Source organism: Pimephales promelas, chromosome 17 (genome assembly GCF_988280905.1).
Source record: "Pimephales promelas chromosome 17, fPimPro1.hap1.1, whole genome shotgun sequence".
Classification (NCBI taxonomy): Eukaryota; Metazoa; Chordata; class Actinopteri; order Cypriniformes; family Leuciscidae; genus Pimephales; species Pimephales promelas.
In genome coordinates, this window is record NC_142785.1 from 28094801 (window position 1) to 28116203 (window position 21403).

General features: G+C 39.3%; 1 protein-coding gene across 7 annotated transcripts in view; it reads right to left on the reverse strand.

Annotated features, from left to right (window-relative positions):
- Positions 1-21403, reverse strand: part of sdk2b (sidekick cell adhesion molecule 2b) — a 328267-nt gene that overhangs the window by 13049 nt on the left and 293815 nt on the right. For 6 of the 7 annotated variants that reach the window (XM_089122340.1, XM_089122336.1, XM_089122334.1 and 3 more), the window contains 14 exons: positions 20387-20588; positions 20112-20215; positions 18573-18643; positions 17592-17727; positions 17245-17301; positions 16714-16815; positions 16508-16623; positions 15563-15749; positions 13145-13282; positions 6292-6453; positions 6083-6208; positions 4357-4521; positions 4116-4256; positions 2922-3060 (listed from right to left, as the gene is read on the reverse strand). In XM_089122340.1, the coding sequence (XP_088978466.1) occupies positions 2922-3060; positions 4116-4256; positions 4357-4521; positions 6083-6208; positions 6292-6453; positions 13145-13282; positions 15563-15749; positions 16508-16623; positions 16714-16815; positions 17245-17301; positions 17592-17727; positions 18573-18643; positions 20112-20215; positions 20387-20588 (1846 nt within the window). Of the gene's footprint in view, positions 1-2921; positions 3061-4115; positions 4257-4356; positions 4522-6082; positions 6209-6291; positions 6500-13144; positions 13283-15562; positions 15750-16507; positions 16624-16713; positions 16816-17244; positions 17302-17591; positions 17728-18572; positions 18644-20111; positions 20216-20386; positions 20589-21403 lie in introns of those variants that run through there. The other variant, XM_089122341.1, reaches the window with a different exon arrangement.

Genomic DNA, 21403 nt, shown 5'->3' on the forward strand with positions numbered 1-21403 from the left:
TATATCATGCAATTCTGACTTTATATCCCGCAATTCTGACTTTATATCTCTCAATTCTGATTTTATAACACGCAATTGTGACTTTATATCACACAATTCTGACTTTATATCTCGCAATTGTGAAAAAAAAAGTCAGAATTGCCAGATAAAAAGTCACAATTACCTTTTTTATTTTTCACTCTGTGGTGGAAACAAGCTTCCATAGTTTTCAGCCTGAAGAAAACCTGAAATATATATGTTACAATCATTTTGATGTAAGTGTTTTGCACAAGTTTCACTATGCTTTAAAATACACTTAATACACAACAGAGACAGCAAATAGATTTGATAGATTTGCTATTTCCAAAACAGAGGACGTGTTACCACTGACGCTCAACCATTCCAAAACAAATTCTACATCCACACAGCGCCTGTGTTTTGCTGATGTTTGCAGTCTATTTGTTTACAAGTTGTTTTCACATTTCTCTCCCTACACTGTTGATTTCAAACCCGCATTCGTGATTCCAAGAGAACATAATCCTAGTTGGTAAATACATAAATGTAAATATACACCTACAGCAAACAGAATTATACATCTTCACCAACAGCAATAAGCAATCTAATTCTTTAGGATTTATTTAATAATAATAATAATAATAATAATAATAATAAAGATGCATTGGGAAATGCATTATATTTTAATTCCTACAGATACAAAAAAATAAAAATAAAAATAATTACAAATAAAATTATAATGGTCTCGAATGAACTACCACTCATACCTGCCACATACCTTCTTTATGTTTGTGATTTCTTTTAAAGGGTTAGTTCACCCAAAAATGAAAATTCTGTCAGTATTTACTCACCCTCATGTTGTTCCAACCCCGTAAGACCTTCGTTCATCTTCGGAACACAAATTAAGATATTTAAGATACTAAGATCGCTCCTGCATACAGTCCATAGGCTTCTTGAGGGACTGGCTCTTGCTGTCCTCGAAAAGTCATTAAAGACATCGTTAAAATAGTCCAAGTGACTACAGGGGCTCAATCTTAAGTTTATCAAACGACGAGAACACTTTTGTGCGCAAAAAACAACAAAAATAACGACTTTATTTCAACTATTTTAACGATGTCTTTAATGACTTTTCGGGGACAACAAGAGCCAGTACCTCAAGAAGCCTATGGACTGTATGCAGGAGCGATCTTAATATCTTAAATATCTTAATTTGTGTTCTGAAGATGAACGAAGGTCTTACGGGGTTGAAACAACATGAGGTTGAGTAAATACTGACAGAATTTTCATTTTTGGGTGAACTAACCCTTTAATGTGTCTATTTCTAATTATCGTCATTACACAAAAGATGTCTAGCAGAATTCCCAGCTTCTCTTTCCATAAACTATCAACACAACAATTCCAATTGAGTTAAATCATGTTTGCACTTCCTTATAAATGTAGTTCTGTTCTTTAAACAAGGCTGGCATCCCCTAAACTTTCATATGAACTTTCAAAACTCAAGTCAATGGGAAACGAATGCCGTTTGCAGTGAAGTTTTGTTCTCATGGTGGGCTTTGCTTGAGAAACCACAGATATATGCCACAACAGACATGAACAAATCTCAAATCCCGTGAGAGAACAAAGCCTGTGGAACTTCATCTGCGCATTCCTTCCAAACCTCTTCATTAATCTGCGGCCAGAGGAAAGAGCCTGGCATCCGCTCAAAGACCAGAGGACCTTTGATCTTCCTCAAGGTGACCCGGGATGAAGGAAGGCAGATGCTGAGAACTAAGGAGTGATAATAGGGTGGATTTCTCAAATGGATTTGACTACACACCTGGCGCACCTGGAAATATTGCTACAGGTGTGTGATTCTTTTCATGACAATGCTTGACTATATTCAAAATATTGCAGGATTAAAGTCTACTTGCAACTTAAATTTTAAGTGCAAGGACATTAATGTTAGCACAAATCATGATCATGTTGAGATGTCTGCTAGTAGTTTAATAAGCAACCATTTTTGTCAAGTGGATACTAAAAAAATAAAATAAAATAATGCAGAGGCAACAAAATGTAAAATAATCTTATTTGTCTAGATAGAGACAGGGAGGTAAGGTTCATTTAAATAAATAAATAAAATTCGGTACAAAATAAGAATATAATACACAATAAAATACGATTCAAAAATACGATTACAAATAAAAATACAAATATGATACAAAATAAACATACAATACAAAATAAAAGCTAAAAACAAGTTGCTTTACACACTGTGCTTACTTCAAATGCATGTCTACACATCCCACCACAGCCATAATTTCATAAAATATATTGACATTAGACAATTTCAGTTGCATTCATTTTAAGACGGTCCCGTTTCACAGGGAACGATGGCAGTATAGGTGAGGTCACGAACCCAAATCTGTTATTGCACTTAGCCTGTGCCATGTCAGAGAGAAATGGCCTCATTAGTGGAAACAGAAACTTTTATATTGAGTTTTATGATGGAAAGCAGGATCTTATGAAGGTAGCCATTCGGTAATCTCATCAGTCTTTCCATGAAACTCTTAGATTTTGAGCTATTTTTGCCTTATTATTGCCACGTCGTTGAAGCTTTATGGGAGTTTAATAGTTCTATGTGCAATGCCCAAAATAAGCACATATGATAATTGATTTACCACTTCATATACAAATATTCAGCCTATTGAGCAAAATGACATTTAAGTATCTGATCAATGTAATAACAGTGTAATGCTTGCCTGTTGTTAGTGTTTGTTAGGTCATTGTGTAATGGGTGACAAAGTGTGTTTGTTGGGAGTGAAATTCACTGCTGTGTCAAGCTGAAAGTTGTTAAGGAGAAGTGTGTGAAGAGATGTGAAAGTGACCCAAGTACAATACAGTGAAAACCTTCAAAACTGAGACAAAGAGAGACAGTAACTTCCACTGACCTGGTATAGACACCATTTTTGCGGCAGAAGGAATTTTTGACTGACAGTCGACGATTGTTCAGCTCCAGGGCAGGGAAGCGGCTCTCGTCCAGACTGACCATCTCCCCATGCGCCAGTGCGTTGCAGTTGGAATTGTTGCCTATATGTGATGAGATATAGAAACATTAAGAGATCATAAGATGCAGTTTGGGCCAAAGCCTGATACATCACACTGAAATGCAACAAATTCTGTTCTGGTGAAGATGATTAAAGATGATCAGTTAAATTTTATTTCGATAGTCACTTTAGACATTCTACTAATTATAAGTAACTTTTCAACTAACTCTCGATTAGAGTATTATTATATTATCGTAGACTGTTAGGTTATGGTTAGGTGTTAGGCTTTGGGTTATTAGAATAAGTTTACTCGTAGTCGCCAAGTTACTTATAGTCCGTATGTCTGTTGGGGGACCAACAAGAAGATATTAAGCTATAATGACAGTTAGTTGACATGTAGTTGAAAAGTTACTTATAGTTAATAGAATGTCTAAAGTGGACTATCGAAATAAAGTGCTACCGATGATGCTTTGGGTCTAAATTAACGGAACAGATATTAATTTCATTATGGGGTCGATCACAATAATAGGATGCAATGTCACCAAAACCACAAGGCCATCATTTAGGCATTTTTGGAGCTCAACACCCTCATTAAGGTTGAAAAACTTCTGGGCTAAGGCAAGTAGTGTTGTGTGAATGGTGCGTATGTGTGTGTGTTGGACATTTGTGTTATGGAATGTGTTTTTGTGTGGAAGGTAAGTTTAACATTCAGTTTGTTTAACATGTTTAGTGACCCACATGACTGACCCGCCCCTCAGTACTGTTGTGTTCTGCCTGCTCTTACTACAGAAATGCTGACCGCACATTTACACACACATACCACACTGATGATGTCACAGCAACAACAATGCTGTTTCATTCATCACGCCACTCACTGAATGAGCCTTTGACATAAACAAATACACAGACAGACAGACAGACAGACAGACAGACAGACAGACAGACAGACAGACAGACAGACAGACAGACAGACAGACAGACAGACAGACAGACAGATAGATAGATAGATAGATAGATAGATAGATAGATAGATAGATAGATAGATAGATAGATAGATAGATAGATAGATAGATAGATAGATAGATAGATAGATCCTACCTGAGTCAGATTTCTTGGCATATTTCTTGCTCTGGCCTCTGATGATGAGGATGAAAACTAGAAGCAGGATGAAAATGAGGCCGACCAGAGCGACCACAACCAGAAACCACCATTCCTCATAGAATGGAGCCACTTTTTGGGCTGGAATTAAAAAACAATTGTATATATCATTAGACAAATTGCCTTAAGTATGAGTTCAGATTGATTTTCACTTCTACAAAATTTGAAGGTTTGAACTAACCTGATATGGATGGTGACGGTTGGCTTGGAGACCCGTACCCATAGTCATTGACCCCAATGACCCGGAAGTCATAACTGACTCCCTGTTTCAAGATATCCATGTTGAAGGTGTATGATGTCACTTCCTTGGGAATGTCCTTGATTAATATGTCCCACAAGCCTTCATCTGAAACATTTTTTAGAAAGGTCTAGTCATATGTAGCAGCATTAGTTTGTCATTCATGCCAGTAATACGTCCTTTGAGTCAGATAACCTTAAAGACACAGCACACCCAAAATATGAAAATCCAGTCATTATTTACTCATCTTCATGTCATTTCACACCCATACACAAGTCAGGGTGAATCATGTGAATAATGACCACATTTTCCTTCTGGATTATTCTGTCCCTTTAAGAACACGTATTGTGTGTATGTGTGTCTAACACTGATCTCATCTAGATCTCATCAAATACAATTTCATCACAATATATAACATTGCATTTCAGCAGAGAGAGAGAGAGAGAGAGAGAGAAAGAGAGAGAGAGAGATATGTATATGAGAGAAGTATATGTGTGTGTGTATGTGTGTATATATATATATATATATATATATATGTGTGTATGTGTATATATATATATATATATATATATATGTGTATGTATATGTATATATATGTGTGTGTGTATGTATATGTATATATATATGTACAGAGTATTTGTATATGTTGTATATGCTTTGGCAACATTGTTTGAAAACTTTCATGCCAATAAAGCCCCTTTAAAATTGAATTGAATTGAATTGAGAGAGAGAGAGAGAGAGAGAGAGAGAGAGAGAGAGAGAGAGAGAGAGAGAGAGAGAGAGAGAGAGAGAGAGAGAGAGAGAGAGAGGGGTGTCATGTGCCAGGCCTGACAGAGAAATTACAGGGCTGAGACTAAGAGTGACAATAATATTCCACTTCAACGGCACATGAATGGCATGCAAAGATGGTCTGGCTGCATACATCACTCTAATGTTTGGGTATTTAACACACACACACACTTTATTAAACCAATCACATCTGCTCCTCCCCCAGAACTCTCTCTTTTCTCATTCGAGAAGGGCTTCTTACTCAGTCATTGAGGAAATCTGATCTGAACTGTCTCGGTTTGAGCGCTCACATCAATAAATCTCCTTCATCGGACCCAAGCTGCCGTCAGCAACTTTTATCCAGACGCATATGGAATCACTCTTCATTGTTTGGGACAATTGTATCTAAGATTTTGGCTGATTATACTCAATATGCTGAAAAACAGACCTCATGCTCAGTCTGGGCTTTAAAGTTGGAGACACCGCATTTACATAATTCTCAGAAGTTGGGTTTTCTAAATCAGAAAATATTTAGCTATTTTTCACTTATTTTTGACACTTTTTTGGGGTACATGGATAGAAAATTGGAGAGGGAGAAGAGAAGTGCAAGCTGTCCAACCTGGGTTCAAACCACACTGTCTTTTTTAGACAACAGCACTTCTCATTACAAGACACTCAGAAACACGCAGCACATATATTTAACTATATCACAGTCTTTGAGTTCTGACTCTTTTTATAGACAAAGACTTTAAAGAAACGACAGGAAGTTTGAAGACAAGGGGAAAGTACATGGCACACACGCAAACCTGCAACTCCCACATGAGCACCAAGGTTCACTAAGCCACGACTCCAGTGTTTAATTTCTCAAACATGTGCTAATTTGTATTTTAAATGATCTCACCTGAGGGTCTGGCCTCGATAACATATCGTGTGATGGGTGCTCGCCCAGGATCCCCATTGGCCCAGTGGATGGTGAGGGCGGCACCATATCGAGAAATGAAGGGCTCACCAGGAGGGCCCGGGGCTCCTGATCACAAAGAAGAAATAGGGTTACGTGAGCTCATCTGAAGCTGCTTAGCTGAAATAGCTCAGAGGAGCTAGCATACAGACCTTCACCAGGTCCTGTGGTGATGTTGGCCTCCACCTCTGGACCATAGGTAAAGGTTTTGGCACGAATGCGGAAGTTGTACGTGACGCCATCCGCCAGGTCTTTGATTTTCAGCCACAGGGGGGCGTTCCCCTTCACGTCCACCGTCACGATCTTACTGACGCCTGGGGGAGGGGGAGTGAAGACAGTCGACACAGGCCACTGAGGACTCTAGACAAACACACTGCTTTTAGTTCAGGCAACAGGAGCTCAACACACACTCACTCATGGATGCAGATCTCATTTCAATCATACTGTTGGCATTGAATCCAAAATGTCCAGCCCGTTCTCATCCTTTAACGTCATATAGAACGCTATATGCAAAAACGGCGCTATACTACGCACATGGCACCCGTTATCGTTAATATAACACGCGCTGTGAGGGCTAAGTTTAGGTGTGGGGTAGGGTGTGCGTGTCATATTCACGCTAAAGGATTTATAACGTCTTGGGTTCGCGTGTTATATTAACGATAACGGGTGCCATGTGCTTAGTATAGCGCCGTTTTGTCATATAGCGTTCTATATGACGTTAAAGGATGAGAATGCGTTGAAATGTCCAAAATGAACACTAATGCAAATGCCTAATGCAACCGAAATGGTTTGGTCAGTTAAATTAGAATTTGGCTGGTAATTTTATTATTCACTACAACTTGTTTGTAGTGTTAAAGAATGAGTATTTGAGAAGTGAAGCACATGATCCGTTAAGTGAGATTATCAGCATTATGCATTTTTAAAGATTTGTGTGTCTTCTAACAACTTTCCTAAGTGTATATTTTATCATCAGAAGTTTAGCTTGAACTCCTTAAGTTTCCTCCAGAAATCCATAAGACAATACAAATTCACTAAATAAAACACCAAAAATGAATATATATATATATATATATATATATTTTTTTTTTTTTTTCAAGGACCTGTGACAGATGCTGTTTCACCGGACAATGACTATCTTGTAAGCAGTGTTTTTATTAACTAAAATGAAAACTTGTCAATTGAAATAAAGGAAAAAAAAAAGAAAAGAAAAAAAAATTATGAAAAAGTTATTTAAAAAATTTAAATGGTAATTAGAAAGGTTGCCTGGGCAACTAATAGAAATAAAACAGATTGAACTACCAGTATTATCCAAACAAAAATGAAAATAATAATTATTTGAAGCTAAATTAAAGTGATAAAAACGACAAAAGCAAATAACGAAATCATCAAAACTTAAATCAAATTAAAATGGAAATATAATGGAAACTAGAAATATAAAAATAAAAGTTATTTGAAAATGTTAATAAATGCTATAATAGTATATCCCACACACACAATAGCTCACACACACGCACACATTTACAAACACGTGCTGTCTTTCAGAACCTTGATGTCATTTTCCACAACCAAAGATCAAAATGCTCATTTTTCAAAACTCTAACCGTTTTATCAATTGCTTGGATACAATACACATAAAACTTAGATCATTTGTTCATTAAACAAAAAAAAAAAAAAAAACACCTGTTCAAGATGACACAACTTAATTCAATTCACACATTACATTTCAAATGAGTATCTATTCATTTCCTTACAATGATCTAGCTATCAATTGATACAACTGCTTAAAATGATAAGTGTTGCATTACTCTTAATGGATAGTTGTATGGAAACAGACACACACTCTTCCATGTTTACAGTAAATCATGAAAGTTTCAAGATTAAGAGATTCAGTGTCATCAATTAGCGTAGAGCATTAACCAATTAGACTACAATATCCACGTAACCTATTTTAATATTATATATTTTTGCTTTAATTCCAATAAACCTATGTTGTGATTGTACTGTAGTGTTTTGCATCAATATATCACAAACTTTGTTCAACGATTCCACTTTGTGTGTATTCTCTCTACTACTGCAGTACTTTTACAGAGATGTATATTTACTGTACATGTAGTACTATAATGAAGCACCTATTTTGTTCTACACTATTTAATGTTTGAACAAACAATGACACAGTGAAACTATCGGTTGCTTGTGTGTGGGTGATCTAAAGTTAGTTCCCTTTCGAGGGAACTCTACACTGCGTCGAGAATCGACACTTTGGGGACGCTCCCTAAGCGTGCGCCTCTGAAGTATGAATGAAACTAATCCAATCCTGATTGGTGTTGCGTCGTGACGTAACATGTGACGGCATACCCGGAAGTATAAAAGTGACGTTGTCACAACACACACTAGCTTTCGCTCTTCAGCAAGCGCTTTATGTTGAAACTGTCTGTCTTATTTGGTGTTGTTTGTCACTCAGTTTGAACTGGAAATGGCCAGCGAACAATTTAAAAACATGTGTGCATCTCTGCCCTCGTTATGTCACAGGTGGGGACGCACATGCTTTGTGTGTAAATTGTTTGGGAGCGCAGCATGACTTGTGCAGACTGTAAAGCACTTCCTATTAGAGTGCTGCGCTCCCGGCTGGCGTGCTTTGATGAGCACGGTCAGGCTTGCGTTCCCTGCGTTTCTGGTCCCGCGTCCGTTGAGGCGGCGCGGCGATTGAGATCGTGGGGTTCACAGCGGGATCTTGCAGACGAGAATGAGACTGCTGAGGCACTTTCTCATTCATCGTCTGATGATCCCGTAGCCCCTGTGAGTGGCGCAGAAGTCCGCGCCGCGGCTTCTTCTGACCACGATCAGGTCCCGATACTCAGGCTCTCTGCTTCCAAGGAAGTAGACGTGCTCAGTATCGATACGGATGACCGTGAGTTAGGCGCGCCAGTTCACGGCCAAGCATATGAGGAACTGGTGAGGTTGTGACTCGTGCCGTGGCCAGACTGAACTTCAGCTGGCCACAAAATGAGGAGGGAACGCAAGTTTAAATAAATTGCGTTTCTTACGGCACGGGTCACAGCCTCAGCGCCGGAGTTTGCCGTTTTTCCCCGATCTCCACTAAAAGATCATGAGATCGGGGGATGAACCGCATTCGTCCCGTGTTTCCAAACCCAGTGTCCTAAATTCTTGCGTTTGCCGAGGCAGCGTGTAGATTACGAGTCTACTCTGCAATAAAGATTCTGTGACTGCAGCGCATAGATTTAAGGTCTGCATTGCAATACGGAAACTTTGACTCGGATCTCTCGTTTGTCGAGGCAAATTTTCTCTCGTGAAAATTACGAGTCTCCTTTCCAATAAGGGAAACTGGCCTGTTCTCCGGCGCTGTAACTTCAATCGTCGACAGGTTTAGGAATAAATAAATAATATATATATATATATATATATAGTAAATAAATAAATATATATAAGATATATATAAAATATATATGTTGTCCCGCCGTTTTGAACGTTTCGGGCCACATCGATTTCCAGCGAAACGCACACTGTGTCGTTCACCCCGACTGTGGTCACAAAATTTTTCTCGACTTTTTCCTGCCGGTCATCCGCTTCAGGGACTCGAAAGACACCCGAGGTCGGTCTCAAGGGGCTGGTTCCCTTAGTAGATTTTGCAGAATGGCTACACCTTCCAATATATCTATATGGGGCCTGAATATTTTTAAACAGGAAACGATGTATGTTGCCCGCCGTCAGCGACGCTTCGGGCCACATCGGTTTCCAGCGAAAATATTATAACGAAGCATCGTTTATGGTCAAAACATCCATATCGACTACAGCCTGCCGGTATTCCGCTTCAGGAAGTCGAGAAAGATGCTCTCGAAAGACAAAACAGAAAAAAAAAAAAAAAAAAAAAAACCAGAGGCCACTCTCCAGAGGCTGGTACCCCTAGTATATTTTGTAGAGGCATGGTATCATCTTCCCAAGCATATCTGCATGGGTCCTACATATAATAGAATCAGGGTACAGACTGCAGTTTGCACACCGCCCCCCAAGTTCTCTGGGGTGGTACAGACTACAGTGGTCCCAGAGCAGGCTCAGGTGATGGAACAAGAAGTTCAAACTCTGCTGCTAAAGGAAGCCATAGAACGTGTTCTTCCTTCAGACAGGGGGTCCGCGTTTTACACCCGGTACTTTATAGTTCCAAAGAAGGATTGGGGGTTAAGGCCAATTCTAGATCTCGGGGTTTTGTACCGATCTCTGAATAGGGAGGTGCAGGTTCGAACGGTTAACTCCAGTAATCGTGAGTCAGATCAGAGGACTGATTTGTCACGATAGATCTAAAAGACGCCTATTTTCACTCCATCCTTCCATGTCACAGGAGATACCTGAGGTTCGCTTTCGAAGCTTACCAATATCGGGTTCTTCCGTTCGGCCTAGCACGCTCTCCCTGCACATTCACCAAATTTATGGATGTAGCCCTTGCTCCACTGAGACTTCAAGACATCCATATATTGATTTATCTCGACGACTGGCTCATTCTGGCTCAGTCTCGGGAAATGGCAGTTCGGCATCGAAATGTCGTCCTTGGCCACATTCTGAAATTGGGGTTGAGACTCAATGCAAAGAGGAGTGTGCTAGAACCATCCCAGTGTACGACATTTTTGGGAGTCATATGGAACTCGATTACGATGTAGGCACGCATGTCTCCCGCACGTATCGAGTCAATTTTGACGATGGTATCCAGGGTAAAGCTAGGCCAGGCCATCACTGTGAAGCAATTTCAAAGAATGCTGGGCCTCATGGCAGTGACATCCAACATCATTCCTTTGGGGCCTGCTACACATGAGGCCCCTTCAGTGGTGGTTAAAGACCAAGGGGTTTTCTCCCGAGGGAATCCGCTTCGTATGATCAGAGTAACGCGCAGATGCCTTTGTTCTCTGAGAATATGGAAGAAACCTTGGGCCAGTGTTGGGAGTGTCATGTCGCCGGGAAACCGTTTCGACAGACGCCTCCCTCACTGGCTGGGGCGCGGTCATGGACGACCGTTTGCCAGGGGTCTATGGCAGGACCATCATCTTTCTTGGCATATAAACTGCCTAGAGATGATGGTTGTGTTCAGGGCTTTGAGGAGCTTCCTCCCAGACATCAAAGGTCACCACGTCCTAGTACGGTCAGTGGTAGCCTATCTGAACCGACAAGGGGGAATCAGATCGCGCCCTCTGTGCAGACTGACGCATCAGATTATCCTTTGGTCCCAAGGGAAAATACTCTCTATCAGAGCAATGTATATTCCGGGGGTTCAGAATCAGGGGGCAGACATCCTGTTGAGAAAACCATACTTAGCTCTTGGGCTCCATCCACCAGGAGATTATATGACCTCAAGTGGAATGTGTTTGTCACTTGGTGTAGAGAACTTGGGTTAAATCCAGTAAACTGCCCGGTGGCTTCAGTTCTGGGATTTCTCCAAGATCGTTTCTCTAAGGGTCTCTCCCCGTCCACGCTTAGGGTGTACGTGGCTGCCATTGCGGTTTTCCACGCACCGTTAAGTGATGGGCCTCTGGGGAGGCACCAATTGGTCATTCGGTTTATCCTTGGTACTTGGAGGATGAGGCCGGCAGCCAGGTCCAGGGTTCCTGCCTAGGACCTGGCAATAGTTCTGGAGGGGTTATCCAAAAGTAGAGTGCCCCCTTCGAACCTTTAGAGTCGGCTTCGCCTAAGGACTTAACACTGAAAATGGCTTTTCGCTTAGCAATTACCTCACTTAAGAGGGTGGGAGATTTCCAAGCCCTGGCAGTAATGCCAGCTTGCTTGGAGTTTGCCCCTGGCAGAGTGAAGGCCTTTTTACACCCGAGTCCGGGCTACGTGCCTAAAGTTCCATTGAATACGGCTCATTCTATAGTCCCTCAGGCATTCCATCCTCCACCTCATGTGTCGGCGGAAGTGGAGAGGCTTCACTTGCTCTGCCCAGTCAGAGCTTGAGCTTGTACCTTGAGGGGTCCTCTTCTTGGAGAAGGTTGGAACAATTGGACTAGTATGTTCTGGGTCACCTAAGAGGGGGCTCCCGGCAACCAAACAAACTATTAGCAACTGGATCGTCCAGGCTATTACTGAGGCTTACAAGGTGCGCGGTTTGCCTTCACCTTTTACCTTGTGGGCACAGTCAACTAGAGGCATGGCTTCCTCTAGGGCCCTTCTTTCGGGAGTACCTCTTTAGGAGATCTGCGAGGCAGCCGGCTGGGCTACCCCACATACTTTCATAAAATTTTACAGTCTCAGCCTTCCCAGTACACCCGGTGCACAGGTGCTCAGTCCTTGCTGAGTGCCTAGACAGTTTTACTCCAGGACAGGCCTATTCGGTGCGTGGCCTAGTGGGCACTCGTTCCCCAAAGTGTCGATTCTCGACGCAGTGTAGAGTTCCCTCGAAAGGGAACGTCTCGGGTTATGACTATAACCCTTGTTCCCTGAGAAGGGAACGAGACACTGCGTCGTTCTGCCACGCCCCCTTTAGGCCTTAGAGCGTCTTGCTTCATCGCGAGGCTAGTGTGTGTTGTGACAACGTCACTTTTATACTTCCGGGTATGCCGTCACATGTTACGTCACGACGCAACACCAATCAGGATTGGATTAGTTTCATTCATACTTCAGAGGCGCACGCTTAGGGAGCGTCCCCAAAGTGTCGATTCTCGACGCAGTGTCTCGTTCCCTTCTCAGGGAACAAGGGTTATAGTCATAACCCGAGACGTTTTAATGGTATTTCAGAGTAAATTTGTTTTTGAACCAATAATTGTGCAAGTGCAAGATATCTTTAAAGATGTGAATGCACAATGCAATGTTTTGAACATTAGACAGCCTGTGTTACAACTAGAAGTGATAATTGTTTTGAGTTTTGTGTCTAGACATTTGAAAAATGACAGCAAGGTTCTGAAAATAGAAGCAAAGTTATTAACTCTTGATTATCTAGTAAAGCTAGTAAGTTGTTGGAAAAATGAACTTTTAAGCAAAAGCTTAAGAAACAAGAAAGGCACTGACCATCCACAGGCATGCAGGGCTCGTAGATGAGTCTGTAACCCTCGAGGATGCCATTAGGGAAGACAGGCTCGCCCCACGACACGTTGACAGAGGTGGTGGTGAGCTCACTGAAATGGATGAAACTGGGAGCGCTGGGAGCTGAAAGAGAAAACATCTGCAGATCAGGAGAGACACGACAGACAGTCTCAATGGCTTAAACACGTCTGCCGTCCCCGATTGAGACTTTAAACCCTTCTTGGAGTAAAACACAGCTAGAACAGAATTGTATGGAGGCGTATTGCATTCACTTGAAGAAAAAAAAAATCTACTCTGTTTTTCTGAATTAACGAGTTAATTTTTCATGAGAAAAAAAATCTACTCTGTTTTTCTGAATTAATGAGTTAATTTTTCATGCGAAAAAAATTTTTTTCTCTGTTTTTCTGAATTAATGAGTTAATTTTTCATGAGAAATTTTTTTTTGCTCTGTTTTTCTGAATTAACGAGTTAATTTTTCATGAGAAATTTTTTTGCTCTGTTTTTCTGAATTAATGAGTTAATTTTTCATGAGAAAAAAAGTTTTTCTCTGTTTTTCTGAATTAATGAGTTAATTTTTCATGAGAAATTTTTTTTTGCTCTGTTTTTCTGAATTAACGAGTTAATTTTTCATGAGAAATTTTTTTGCTCTGTTTTTCTGAATTAATGAGTTAATTTTTCATGGAATTTTTTTTTTCTCTGTTTTTCTGAATTAACGATTAAAAAAAAAACTTTTTTCTCATGAAAAATTACCTCGTTAATTCAGAAAAACAGAGCAAAAAAATTTCTCATGAAAAATTAACTCATTAATTCAGAAAAACAGAGAAATATTTTTTTTTTCTCATGAAAAATTAACTCATTAATTCAGAAAAACAGAGTAGATTTTTTTTCTTCAAGTGAATGCAATACGCCTCCGTAGAATTGCCTGTCATTCTTTGGAAAATTTAAAAGAGGAGACATAATACAGAGACAAATCATTTTAGATGAAAGAGAGGAAGATGACACAGCTAGTGAGAAGATAGCAAAGGAAGTACAATAAATCAGCAAGAGTCTATATACTTAAGCTCCACATGTATTAATAACTAATAGCAATAAATGTAAATGAGCAATATATTTGTTACAGTATTTATTCATCTGTTTTAACTAATGTTAACAATACAACCTTTGATTTTAATGACATATTAGAAAATCCTGAAATTAATATTCACTAAGGTTAATAAATGCTGAAGAATTGATCATTCTTAGTAAGGTAGTTAACGAATGAATCTTATTGTAAAGTGTTACCGAGCAATTCATGATACTAACAACTGTCAAGCTATGAAGAAAAACAATGCTCTCAAGAATTTTAATAATATTTCAACCACACACAATCTTAACTACATATAAAAAAGTTATTTTTTGCAACATTTTATCTCTATTGTGGTCAAGCTCACGTGACATCACATGTTTCCAACATTATGTAAGCTTATTAATTGAAAAGCATGTGTATTTTAGATCTGTGTATTAAAGTGACAGCAGCATAACATACAATACCTATGTATAAACAAGTTAGGTGTTAATTAATTAAAACCTCTGATGATTGAAAACTAACTTTTTAGATGACTGGTGAGTGTCTTTGATTGATTATGAACCAGTTCATAAGAATCATTCCCTTGAGAATCAGACTATACTTAGTGGTGAAGTTTATCATATTTGTCACATTTGCTTCAAAAATCATTTTACATGCCATATTATAAACTACTTGTTTCTTCGTCTCTCCCTTCTAGAATTATTAGCAAATATGGTGAAAACAAAAGCCCACATATAACAAAACAGCCTGGAATCTACTCATTTTGACACTGAAGACCACTTTACAATATCAGATGACAAAAAACGGTCACGTCTTTTGGCACTCCAATGAAAAGCATATTTCTTTTAGACTCCAGGGGAAGAGAACAATCTCAAGACTGTGTCCCACAGTCGCTCTGAGCAAACTCACAGGCATGCTGAATGAAAACCACAAGCAGAAATAACTCTGCTTCATCAGACCGAACTTTAAGCACACAAACAAATGCATATAGCAGATTTACTGATTAGAAGCATGATAGATTGTTGAGTTTTTGATATTTCTTGGCCACTTGTCAGCAGCGTCTCGCATTCCAGAAGGTCTTAGACACATAAATAATGAAATCATTTGAAATAGTTTCCACAATTCCAAACTCCCAATTGATTGCCCATGTGTTTACTGTAAAATAAGTGGCATTACTGACCGCTTTAAAACCTGAAAAAGGAGGGCTATCAGGCAGATACCATAGTGGCCTTCCAGAATTTGGTACAATATGTGCTTAACAAACCCAGAGCAAGTGTTTTTGTTGAGATATGCATGAAGGTCCTGGAAGAGGACAGAACTTGTTTAAGTTTCCTCACCAGCTTGTTGGGTTCTTCCTCTGGTCGGTGGACTGCGTGGCCCATCGCCCGCTGCGTTGAAAGCAGCAACACTGATCATGTAGGTGGTGTAGCCCGTTAGATTTTTGAGCTTCACCCCTCCCTCTGGCAGGAAGAGTGTCCGCAGTTTCTCAGTCTCGTTTTTCCGTTGATATTCCCAAAAGAAAATCTGCGATAAGAAAACAATGGGTCACACTCATATTATTGTTCTGTACGTCTATTTTAGGCGTTCTACAACTCCGAGCACTTTCACGTCCCAAGACAATTTCTTTTTTTCCCCTTTTTGTTATATGAAGGTCACATTACAACACTCTTGGAAGCATTTTCCCTGTCTCATTTATTATTGTAACCTGGCCTTTTTATGTATAGATTTGAGTGTAATCAACCCAGACAATTTTAAAATATGAAAATCCATTATGAAAAATACAAATTAGTACATTTTTAAATATATATGATATAACTGTTTTATAAAACTGAAGCTGAATCATTCGAAAAATCTTTTAAGTTGTAATTTAGAATTTTGTAATTATTCAAAAAGTGTCATTTCCACCAAGTGATATAAGGGCCTGTTCACATATCACGTCTTTTGCGTGCTCAAGTTCGTTATTTGAAATGTAGGCGCGCGGTATGCACGCTCAAAATGGAAGCGGCGCGGTCGCGGTGATAATCGAGATAAAAACATCTCAACTTTTCAGAATGCCGCAAGCGCGCCATAAGCGCACAGTAGGTCACGTGACAAGAACCAACCAGAGCGCAACCGCCCTAGCGCTTTGGAAAAAGGAAGCGCTCAGCGTTTTCTACGCGTTTTTATGTGAATCCAGCCTAAATAGTCAACATTAGTAAGAAAACCCCATGATTCAACAACTTAGAAATATACACAAGCAAGTCACACTAAAGGCATTTTCCACTTAGTCGCCAGAGTCTGACCTTATAACCCTGAATGTCTCCATTCTGAGTTTCCAGCGGAGGCGGGTCCCACGTCACATCAAATTGTGTGGCGGTAGCTGATTGGATGATCACATTTTGAGGCGGGGCAGTGGGAACTGTGAGAGAACATCGATGTGAAGTGAATTTCTGTTCCTTTTCATTTGTCAGCAAAGAAAGGACTTCATAACTGTAATACAAGTTTTTACCTGCTTCACCAACAAAGACTTCCTGTGGTGAGCTAGTAGGTCCCTCACCAACAGCATTGTACACACTCATTCTGATTTCATATCGCTTGTGCTTCATAAGATCTACAAAAGTGCAAAAAATACAAATAACAGTTTCTTCATACATAGTTGGCACTTCACAGATTTTATCTACTATATATATAAATAAATAATGTGTTTTATGCTCTAATTTCTGGACCATTTTTCTTTATTAAATTTGACTCAGGATGCCGGCTCCCAGTCTAAGTGATGAGCCCGTCTGCTTATCTGAACTCATTTGACATACTGCTCTTCCTGCAGACATTATTGACGGCAGAGAGAAACCAGACCCGGCTCTTAACTTCATTAGGAGGTGAGAACAGGCCTGCTGATAGCAGCTAGCCTAAACATCCAGGCTGCATATTCTCTACTCTTAAGCAAGACTTGACATGTGCTGCATTAGACACAATCATATATCAATTTAATGGGAGGAAAAAAATTGCAGATTGCAAGAACAAACAGGAAGTGACTTACGGTCCAGCTCGTACTGAGTGAGGGACGGCTCGCTGAGATTCCGCAAACTATATGGAGCTGCAGGAGAGAAAGTGGAGGACATTTATGACGAAGATATGATCAGAAAAATAATAAGAGTGAGAAATTAGCTTAAATATATAAAAGTTACACTTGCTTGGTTAACTACAATGATACCTGGGGAAGTTTTTTGAGCTCATTTTTTTGGTTAGGTGCAACAAAAAAAAAAAAGGCAAAAGCACTACAACAAAAGGGTTTCAACATTGGTAATTATGTTGCATAGTTAATTTTTGGGTCACGTCTCACCATATGTCGCTAGTAAGGGAATCGTCAGAATGTTTAATGCTTACAGGTCAGTTCTGCCCAGCTGGTTGAAGCACCACTGATGGTGTGAACGCTGAAACTTCGGAGTCGATCATAAAGCAACTCCCGATATCGGATTCGGAAGCCCAGCAGGATCCCGTTAATCTTCTCCTCAGGAGGGGGCTGAGGACGACACGACAGGCTGAATGTCACCACACATAATCAACAGTGTCATTAAAGGTGAGGTGTGGAATTTCTGTGCTACTCGTGTTCTGTTCATCTCACAAAATTGCAATTAGGGATGCACAGAAATTTCCAACGAATAGCCCTATGTGGTATAGCCGTGCCGGGGAACGCTGGGCAAATTACACTATACCCTCTTGTTCACTGATCTTGCTTGAATTTTTTTTTTAATTCAGCATTATTAAAATGAATGAATTTTAATAAATAAATAAATAAATAATACAATACAATTATACAAAAAAATTCATTTAAAATAAAAAAATAAATCATATTAAAGCATTTTTGGTTTTGGCTTTCAGCCAAGTGAATCCAAAATATTCAGTTTCGGCCCAGATTTTTCATTTCGGTGCATCACTAATTTCACTTTGTCCTGCTATTGTCAGAAAAAAAGATGAGCTTTTAAGCCTTTAAGCTTTTGCCACTTGATTTGTGTTTGCGGTTGACGGTTGTGTAAACACATGTACTGTTCGTTGCTAATATCCGAAGGGATAATTTTTTGCTCCATCAGATCAAACTCCTGCAAATTTAGAGCTCAAGTTTAACGATCAAATCTGAGTAATTCCCCCTAATAAAGCGTGAAACAACTGGTTCTGGTAGAGGAACCATTTACCTTTTTCCACCTGAATGGATAAAAACGTGATCCAGAGATCAAATTATAATTCAGGGGTGATATTGAGAATGTGTGTTTAAGATACATACTGTGCCCTCCTGCTCTGTTATTACAAACCGTTGATGGAAAAGCATGGCTGATGCAGATGTATTAGCGTAAAGCCCCGCCCCCTTACCTGCCAGCAAATCAGCACAGAGGTTGTGGTGTGTGGCGTGACAGTCAGGATTGTGGGAGATTCATCTGGAGCTGGAGAGAGCAAGAGATGCAATTAAATAGACAGAGACAGAACGTTAACTACTTGGAATCATTGTGAATGTTTTGCCGCATCAGCTACAATGTCTTACGCTACATAAACACTGCATTGATGAACATGCCAAGCCTGTCTTACAGCCTGATTTGCTGCGTCGGGGCTTTAAACAGGCATTATGAAGGGCCTGTCTCTCTTCACTAGAGTTGCTTGGGTAACATTTAGTCTCGTAGCAACCAGAGATACTGTATTACCTCATTTACTCGACTGCCTCCAGCAATGATGTCATTGCTGGAACACAATAGCATCTAAACCTATGGCTATAAAACAGTACTGTGGTAATACAGGCAGAAGAGCATCTGTGTGCAGCATAATGGTCAATTCATGAGATGCACATCACACACAGAATGACTCGGCTCTATTTATTCAGAGAAAGAGGAAGGCGGAGCCATGTAGAGAAGAATATGGTGTTAAATGGCACCAAGGCTGATTTCATTTAATCAAAAATACGACGACAGGGAAAAAAAATATTACAATTTAAAATAACAGTTTTCAATTTTAAGATGCAATTTATTTCAGCAACATTACTTCAGTGTCACATGATCCTTCAGAAATCCTTCTAATATGCTGATTTGACTTTTTTTTTTTTAATTTTCAATGTTGAAACCAGTTGCTCTGCTATATTTTTTGTGATATTGTGACACTTGTTTCAGGATTCTTTGCTTAAGAGGTTAAAAGAACAGCATTTTTTTGAAATAGAAACTATTTGTAACAATGTAAAAGTCTTCACTGTTATTTTTGATCAATTTAATGCATCCTTGCTGAATAAATGTATTAATTTCATTCAAAAAATAAAATAAAATTTTACTGATACATATAAATATTGGACAAAATAATCCATTCAAGTTATATTGAACTATTTTTATCCATCTTTAAGAAACGGCGAGTTTCCACCCCATCATTTTTAGCCTCAAATTGACTAAAACTGTAATTTAAAACAGATCTTGTCCAGTGTGCTTTACCAGAAGAACCAAGTGATGCTGCTAAGTGTTTGCTTGTAAACAGTAATTGTATCTGTTTAGTTTTGAAGAAATTTGTTTGAGATTCTCCCAATCTTTGTCTTTCTTTTTTTATTCATGAGCAGCCGATTTCTACTCCATTCACTGTTTAGAGAACATATGAGATGCTAACTTTGATTTTGGCCATAACTACTGTACCACAAAAGGCTATTTTAAGCAACCTACTGTACGCTGTTGCTGGTTTAAGAAGGGTTTGGGTCACTTGCCAGCTGGATAGATTGAGAGACCAGCTTATGCATCTTGGAAACCTGCTAAGAACATTTGAAACTTTTATGATGCCTTAAAATGTTTAAGAAGATAACTCGCTATAGTTGTGTGTGTGTGTATGTGCATCCAGAATAAAGCATTGATAAAAAGTACAGAAGTGGAAAGGGTTAAGTGTTCTAACCATCCTGTAGTGTTGTGATGGCTTCACTCTCTTCACTGTAGTCACTGTCTCCGATGTCATTAGTGGCCTTCACTCTGAACTGATAGGAGGTGAAGGGCTTCAGTCTGAGAGAAAAATCACACATGCGAGTCAAAACACAGGATGCTAATCAGAATATGCTTTGCATAAAGCCAGTATAAAGTTACAATGACTAACATGATGAGTAATGCTAATCATTATGGAAAAACTGTGCTGTGAAGTACTGTGACTTTATGCTTCAAACTTGTTATTTGTACCTGTCTACGATGTAGGAGCTGGAGTCATGGCTGACAGAAGCAGAATGAACCGTCCAGTTCTTCTCGGGCAGCTCTCGGACCTGAACTGTGTAATACCGGACCGGTGATAAACCGTCGCTGCCTGGTTCCCATGACAACAGCACGCTGCGTGCCTGTACGTTTTCCTGAGGGACTGTGGGACGGCTGGTGGGCTGGGGCCGAGCTGGGGGTCAGAGGTCAGCCATAAATAGACTTGAAAAGTAATCAAACCAAGCCAATAAACAAACTTTGGATGTGTTGGAACATCCAAAACATTTGCATTTTTGTGAATCAGTTTATTCAACGTGAATCATTTATGTGAATCGTTTAACTAGTTCAAATAATTTATTCACCAATTTTAAGTCTTTCAAAAATTAAGTAAAACCTAATTTAATTTAACATTAACTGAGATCTTTTCATTGTTATTGTGCTCTGAAAGCAGAATTAAATGGTAAAATATAGTTACATAATCTGATGGATGAAAATGGAACGAATATATAGATCATCACAAAAAGTTTTTGTTGATAAAAAAAAGTCTTAAAAATAGCGATAGTAAGTAGAAAATGACAATTTAAATAGTTTAATATTTTGAAGCTAATTTATTAAAGCTACTTTTTTGGTTAGTAATTTTAGTGAAGCTAACTACTTTTTCAAATAGTCACTTAAAAATAACTCTATTGGTTTGTGTGTCTATATTCATGCAATATTATCTCTGCTTCACTTCACACTTATAATCCTGCTGAAAAAAGTGAACATTTTAAAAAATACATTAGATCATAAAACATTTATGAGTCTCATATTTCATAGTCAAAACCTGTGATCTCCACACTGGATCAGTGCACTGCATAAATAATCCGAGGTCTGATTACGATGCTCTGTGAGAGGAATGTGTCTTTCGCCTGAGTGGAAATCAGTGCAGCAAAACTTCCGCCAGACGTCTCAAACCAACCACACCAAACCGGAACTGGCTAGAGGAGATTGATTTGGTCCTCAGTGGAC